Source organism: Nannospalax galili, unplaced genomic scaffold (assembly GCF_000622305.1).
Source record: "Nannospalax galili isolate Female #2095 unplaced genomic scaffold, S.galili_v1.0 scaffold976, whole genome shotgun sequence".
In the NCBI taxonomy this organism is placed as follows: domain Eukaryota; kingdom Metazoa; phylum Chordata; class Mammalia; order Rodentia; family Spalacidae; genus Nannospalax; species Nannospalax galili.
The window spans coordinates 117,683-125,874 of NW_008339381.1; the positions used below are offsets into that span (position 1 = coordinate 117,683).

Genomic DNA, 8,192 nt, shown 5'->3' on the forward strand with positions numbered 1-8,192 from the left:
CTTTAGCTTATATAATGATTAAATGGAAGCAGAAAAAGATGTGTAAAGTGGAGAGATAAATAATAAAGAATATAGTAAAATGTCAAACTACAGAATCTAAGTAGTGTTTACTATACTGACTACAAAATTCTCATTTTTCTGTAAAGGTTTTTTATAAAACAGGTTAGAAAATTTTTTTCAGTTCCATAAACCCATCATTTTTATCAAAATTAATTTTTTAATCATTGTATAAGCTAAAGGAAAATAGAAAGCTTTTTTAGAAATAAGAGGCTAAACTTTTGCAAGTCCAAATACCAAAATAAACAATACTACTTCACATGTTGGAACAAATAAAGCCCCTTATATCACAGAAAAAAGGCATCCCAATGCCTAGACTCTGTGAATCCAACTTGGCTGTTTTACACAGAACCACATCCTTCCAACCCCCAACTCCCCAACTGTTGAGTTCAAATACATTTCTCTTATTGTGTAAACAGTTTGACAAACACTAATGAGCTTTGAACTGAAGCCAGAAGATCCCCCTAACCCACAATCCCACCCTGCTCTACAAACCTCCCTCGAGAGCCCCAGAGAGTTATTTTTATGAGCCGCTTATCTCTTCTCCACATCTGGAGTCAAGCTTTGCTCTTAGGAGATGCTCAGCAAATAACTAACTGTTCAAGGTCACTTTTCATAGGCCACATAGGGACCACCCTGGGGATACTTTTGTGTCTTCATAAAAATTACCAGGACCATTAAAAGCCTCTTATTCACAATGGCAAAATACCATGACAATCAAAATTACACAAAACTAAATATAATCCTCCCAGTCATAAAACAGCATAGCCAGGACAAAGATTAGGTGGGAAGGGCTCAATGTGCTGTTTCTGGTGTAGCAACAGAAGGGGCAGGGTGACAAGGGCTGCAGGTGGCTCTATGGAGTTAAGAAAGGATCCAGAGGGGCTGGAGAGATGGCTCAGCGGTTAAGAGCACTGACTGCTCTTGCAGAGGACCCAGGTTCGATTCCCAGCATCCACACGGTGGCTACGAACGCTCCTTAACTCCAGTTCCAGGGGAATCTGAAGCCCTCTTCTGACCTCCGTGGCATTGCACGACACGGGTGCACTCATATACATGCAGGTGATACACTCATACACATAAAATAAAAATAATAAATAAAATGTTTTTAAAAATAAAAAAGGATCCAGAGCCAGGCGTGGTGGCGTGCACATGTCGTCCCAGCACTTGGGAGGCAGAGCCAGGTGAATCTCTGTGAGTTCAAGGCCAGCCTGGTCAACATAATGAGTTCTAGGCCAGCTGGGGCTACAGGGGGACCCTGTTTCAAAAAAACCAAAAATAAAAATAAAAAAGGATCCAGGTTCACACACACACACACACACACACACACACACACACACACACACACAGCGTGGACTTCAGTCCTGAATCCACAGGAACTGCATTTTGAGAACTATGGACCTCAGTCCTGAATCCATAGGAACTGCATTTTGACAACCTCAGTGAGTTTGCAAGCAGATTCACCTCTGGAACCTCCAAAAAGAAACACACCTGCCCTAAATAAATAAATAAATAAATAAATAAATAAATAAATAAATAATAAATAACAAATGTAAAAATAAAAGAGGGTGGTGGTGGTGGTGAGGTGGCTCAGTGGGCAAGGGCACTTATCACCAAGCCTTACAAGCTGAGTTTGAGCCTCAGGATGTACATAGTGGAAGTAAAGAAATAACTCTGGAAAGTTGTCCTGTGGCCTCCACTTCCATTCCATGACAAAGGCACACCCACACACATATACACAGATGCAGACATGATAAATAAATGCACTAAATAGACTCCCAAAATAACATAGGCTATTGCTGGAGCTCTTCGCTATCTCCCAGAACTTGAGGATGAGACCCTACTGCTGAAGACGGCATACTTCGGACACAGGACTTGGAGCAATGGAAGAGAAACTGACCTGGAAGCCTTTCCCCTGAAGTCTAGCTCACATAGTTCTAGAGGATACTATGCAAGCTGCTAAGGGAGAAAGTCAATCAGTTGTCCAACCCAGCCCTAAAACCTAATAACCATCACAAATGGCAAAGCAAACTATCTTTATTGGTGCAGTAGTGGCACTGTTATCTGGGGGGGGGGGTGATCAACAGCTATCTAATTGGACTTAAATCCCTCTCAATGGGAGTGAACTCACGGGTGGCACTGTAAACACAGCCAAATACACATGGCTAGAGAGGTCACAGATCCTAGAGAAAACCCTATCTCTGTCATATCTCTAGACAAATGAAATTTCTTACCATATGCTAGCACCAAACATTATGCTAAATATGGATCCTTATATTTACAGACAAGTATACCAGGCACCACTCCAAAGAAGCCTCTTTTTGCAACAGATAGAGGCTACTGCAGAGTTCCACAATAGTCAGACACAGAGAATATATGTCTGAGAGATGTCCAGAACTAGGTGACATATCTACAGTGGAACTTATACGTCTAAGGCTTGTGGAACACAGCAGAACAGGGGGTAGAGAGAACACCAGTGCATCCGTCAACTCCCATCAGTGAAGTTTCCTTATACAACAGAGTGGGATGCACAAACAAGGCCACAACTGGCCAAGTTTTAGAGAATAAGAGACTGCAGAGTGTGTGTCCTTGGATAGGACTCCTGTAATAAACCTCACCTACCCACAGCTCAGGGACCACTGCAGAAGAGAGGGAGGAAAGATTATAAGAGCCAGGGTTAGTTCATGAACATAGGGAAACAGAGGCTTTCAGGCCACTCGAAGCTTGCACATGTGAACTTAACGGCAATGGTGGTGTTGAGCGCAAGCCCACGCCAATTCAATCAGACAAGAGACCAGAGTGGTGTGAGGAAAATGGGCAGTGGGCCAGCCCTAGGAACTGTTGGAGTCTGATTAGTACTGGGTGAGGAAGAGTAGATCTTAGGATCTCTAGTTAGGCTGACTAGACTCCAGTGGATGAACTTGCACCAAAGGACATCTGGGTATAAATGACTGCCTGCATAGGACTTAACATGTATGGTAGAATGCATGAGGTCTGGTGGGGGAATAGGGGGGTGGGGGCATGGATAGGGGAGAGGGTCTATTTTGGTTAAAAACTGTTGTATGAAATGTACAAAAGCTCAGGACTGGAGAGATGGCTCGATGGTTAGGAGCACTGGCAGCTCTTCCAGAGGACCCAGGTTCCATTCCCAGCACCCACATGGAGGCTAACAACCTTTTGTACTCCAGTTCCAGGGGACCTCTGAGGGCATTGTACAACATGGGTGCACTTACACATATGCAGACAATACATTAAAACATAAAATAAAAATAAAATATTAAAAAAGAAATGTGCAAAAGCTCAATAAAAATTTTAAGAAATATTTTTGACAATTTTAGATCTGCATTTTACAAGTCTACCCTTTTATCTTTATTAATAAAAAGTATAGTGAATGGTCCAAGAAGTCCTTTTCCAAATTACTAAGAAAATGATAAATAATGATCAATAAATAATTAACTAAGTAGCAAACACTTCTACCTATAGAACGTTAAGACATAATGTATATGCAGTTTAAGTCCTTCTTTTAGATAAATTTCCATTACGAAACACTTCTTGGTGGCCTTTCTCTATGATGACAATGTGGTAATGCAAACAAACCACCTGAACGGCAGCCCCACTTGACAAAGGCATGACCTTCATCATCTGAGACTGGGCAACTTATCTTGATTTTGAAGTGAGAAGTCTTGCTGATGTGAGTCACCCAAGGGATGGAGGGCCTCTTTGGTCTAAGTGCTCAGTGTCTTTCATTCAGTTTTTCCAGGTCAACACTAAAACATCTTTCCCGCATCATAAACTCAGTCATTTTCTATTCAAGTTCTAAGCTGAACAAAGTAAGTCTAAGCAAATGAAAATGCTCATTTGACTTGAAAATAGGTATGCCCTTCCTCTTTGAACTTAGACGTTTTTCTCCCGTGGGAGAGAGCTGCAAACAAGATAAGCAAACGAGCATGACAAACCCAGCTTTAACAAACTCACATGAAAGCATCTAGTCTAAGCCGTCTTTTCCCCACAATTTGCTGCTTTCTACAATTCTAAATCATTTACAGTTCTCACATTTGAGTATGTAATTTTATATATAATATTTGATGACTCTCTTAAATTTATATTTGACAAGTGTACCCTTCCACCTAGATTACACACTATGAGAGAGCTTTAGCCATCTGGCTCTGGAATCACTATTCATCGCTTCAATAGAGATCACTAGAGAATCAACAGAGAATCACTACAGCACCCGAGCTGCCCAATCCATGCTGTAGCAGCTTAAATATCAAATCTCCAAAAGGCCTCCTGCCTAACTTACCACTGGGAACACGGAGTGAGGTGTTACATGCTTATATCGTCCTTAATACAACTTCCTTCACCCACTGTGGGTAAGCCCCTGGAATATCTATCTAGAGGTAAATACCAACCAGCTTTCATCATATGAGCATTTCATCTGACTTCAGAGACTCTTGGTTAATTACATACAAAGGATTTTAGTGATGCCTTCTAATTCATTTATTTTTTCTAACTAGATAAGATATAAGAGAGTGAAGATTCTAAATAACCAAAATTCACACACACTATATTCCTTTTGGAAGACCAGTGGCTTTGGTAAATCCAACTCCTCCAGGTTCCCAGGATGCAAGCCCATGAAATTTAGATGTTACGGTCTTGGGCTGGGGAAAAGGTGTAGCAACTTGCCTAGCCTGCAAGCTTAGTACCACAAAAAATGAAATCTATTACACCCTAAATGTAAGTCATGATTGCTGGTTGATCTTCCTGATAGCCCTCCATTCATCACTTCACCGACTTTCAACAGAACAGAGTGCTCTGATAAGTTCCTCTGGCAAAGCATAGATCTCTTGGAGAGGAAAGAGGCAGCCAACCATTCATTCAAATGTTATGGACAGATTGTAGATTGTCTGAGATGAACAAAAATGTAATGTTACAAAATACCTTACTGTCAGATAATAACAAAGTAAAGATCATACACAAGGAGTCTGAGCATGAAGTCCTTCACTTAATGATGACCTCTGCTTTAGCAAAATAACATTTGCACAGCTCACTGTTCTAGAAGAACCCCCAGTATCCCCTCCTATCAAACCCCTTCAATGGTGGTTTGTAAGGGGTACAGAAAGTCAGTCAATACTGTCTGTAAAATCCCCACAAAATGATACTATAAACTCTACAGTATAACTCAGATGAAACATTGAAAAATACCCAATCACATTCTAGAGAAAGTTTATAGTCACTGCTACTCACATGGTCACTAACTGTTGCATTACATAAGTCACTTTGCAGATTCAAAGCAGCTACAGTAAGCGAATGGGAAGCTAACCTGAAATTTTATCCTGAATATTTAAATAGCAAAGTAACACCAGGAAATGTTGCAGATGTTAGCTTGCCTAGACATTATAGTAAAGTTTCACCTATCAAAGAAGATATAGCTGAGGCCCAGGCCACTAGAGTGGATGATTGCTATATGTTTGAGGTCTCAATTGTTTTCCCTAAGTAACTTCCAATTACACATATGTATATGTTAGTATCTTCAACCCCCCCTCCAAATTCAGCATTGATTATATGTCAAACAAATTCACAGTCATCAATAAATATGCACAATGAAATCAGATGTAGCAATTGTCTTCTGGTTCACAAGATCTAGGAAGTAGAGAAAACATGAATCTACCAACTCTATTAGGAGACTGATACATATCAAAATGCTCTGAGGAACTCAGAGTTGAAGTTACCCTCAAATGACAAGAGAAATTGTTCATTTCCTTAACACCCAACCTACTAGCTCAAAATCCAGGTGTCAGGCAAGGAGGGAACGACTTCTGACACAGCTGATGACATGTGCACCTTAAAAAGCTGCCCTTACTGGAAACAGCGAATCAAGGGAGCAATCCAGGGGAACACTATTCCTACATCCTCCACCTTCACTGAAACCCTAGGATAACCAGAGCATAAATATTCTCACAGGTTAGTCATTTCTCTCTCACTTCATGGAATATTCCATTTGGGGGGTTTAGCAGCCAAGACCTTAATAAAACATGGCCTTACACCTAAAGCCAATAGTCTTTTTTTTTTTGATATTTTTAATCGAAGCCATGATTTTCCCTATTTCATAAATTCATGAGCTCGGTATTTCCATGTATTTCCATTTCAAGTACAAAACAAAAAATTCAACCCGCTCTTTGAAAATAATGGCCTCATTCATGTATAAATATCATTCATTAAAATAGATGATTCAGGGGCTGGAGAGATGGCTCAGCAGTTAAGAGCACTGGCTGCTCTTGCACAACACCTGGTTTCGATTCCCAGCACCACCATGGGAGCTAGCAACTGTCCCTAACTCCAGTTCCAGGGGAATCAACACCCTCTTCTGACCTTTGTGGGCAATGCACACCACATGTGCACTTACATACATGCAGACAATACACTCATCCACATAAAATAAAAATGATAATAAATCAAATATTTAAAAATAGATAATTCAAAAAGCAGGGAGGAATAAATGAAGAACACCATTCAACACTGATGATCTAATCTTTAAGTATCCCTCTCCTTTGCAAGACATATAGGCCTTTTTTGTACCAAGAGTCCCTTCCATAACATAATGACTAAAACTCCCTTCTGTAACATAATGACTAAATTTATACCCAGTTCATAATGGTCATATTTTACTGTCAGCTATAGAAGTGACACATTTAAAAGGTATCAGCAACCAATTCAGCAAGAGTTGGGTATGAAAACAGTCAATTCAACCTGTAGATCAACTAAACCCATACTGTCAACAGAAGCTGACACAACATCAGGTGGGAGCTCTGGTCCCAAGTCCTCCTGTGGGTTAGTGTGGAGAAGAGGAGTAAGGCAGGGTTCAGTCCCTGCAGTGGGGCACTGGGCTGGATCCATAATCGTGCTTTGACACTTAGCGGGCACACACCTTTCCTCGAGGGATCTTGGGGTGGGGGATGTCTATGTGGCCACACAGGACAACCCTCAGCAGCCCATAGAGGCCCAGTGGAGCACGGAACCAAATTAACCCTAGGTTAGTGGCGCCCTGGGTGGACTCACAGAAGCTCATCTGCCGGCCTCAAGCCTTCGGAAAATGGCCAGCAACACATGCTTGATTTTGTCCCTACAAAACCACGTCAGGGTAGCTCCAGGATTCTCTCTAAATAAATTCTAGTTTTTTTTTTGTTTTTTTTTTTTTTAAAAAAAAAAAAAAAAAAAAAAGCGTGTGGCCATTCTCAGAGGTGATCACATCACTCCCATGGCTGGAAAGCAGCTTTGCAGAGGCCAAAGATTAGACAAAAGACACGAGCTGGCGACAGACAGACATGGAAATGATTTTAAGCGATTAGGGCCTCGCACTTCCAATTCTCTCTCTTCCAGTGGTCGCCGAGCAAATCCCGAAGGTCTGGAAGCGCCGTAGGGTAAGGAAGGGGAGAAGACCCCGAAACTTTCCTAACTGCGGCAGGCTGCTGCAGGGCAGCGGCCGCGACTTGGGGGCACTGGGGGCCCCGGGGCGGCGGCCACCTCCTCCCCACAACAAAAGGGCCGAGCGCCGCCTCCGCGCAGGGACTCGAGGACCGGGCGCCTGGAGCGGGAGGCAGAGGGGACCGCGAGCTCCGCCGCCCTCCCCGCGACAGGGGCGATGCAGCCGCGTGTCCGAGTCGCGCATAAAGGAAGGACCGCGGATGCGCGCAGAAGAGCCACCCGCAGCGGCAACCGGGCGGGTGGCTGCAGCCTGCCACCCGCACCCCACCCGCCCGGGGCCGGGGATCTCCCGGGCGTATCTGCCCGGCGAGGCCCCGCGTGTCCCCGGGCGGCGCCGCCCCCTGGGGATGGCGACGTGGGGGCCGCAGGCCCGGGAACCGCAGGGCGAGTCGGGTTGCACGGGCCTCTGCCGCGATGCGCCCGATCCTCCCGCCACCGCGGCGGCGCCAGGCCCGGGCGACACAAAAGCGCCCCCGGCCCCGCCGCCGCCCACCGACCTTGGGCTCCGGCGCCCGGCTCCCGCAGCGTCTTGGTGACCGCCTTCCAGACATGGCAGCCGAGCAGGCAGAGAAGCAGCGCGGTGGACCTGCTCATCTCCGCGCCGCGGGGGCCGCGGGCCGCTCCGGCTCCCCACGGTCAGTCACGGGCGGCCG

The 8,192-nt window shown here is 44.3% G+C and overlaps 1 protein-coding gene across 1 annotated transcript in view; it reads right to left on the reverse strand.

Moving 5' to 3' along the window:
- The window catches only part of LOC103734828 (protein FAM171A1), a gene marked incomplete at its 3' end in the record, with an annotated part of 121,054 nt that extends 112,868 nt beyond the window's left edge, over positions 1-8,186 (reverse strand). Inside the window, exon 1 of the mRNA XM_008833898.1 lies at positions 8,037-8,186. Coding sequence (XP_008832120.1) covers positions 8,037-8,133 — 97 coding nt within the window. The remainder of the gene's footprint in view (positions 1-8,036) is intronic.
- Between the last annotated feature and the right edge of the window lie 6 nt (positions 8,187-8,192).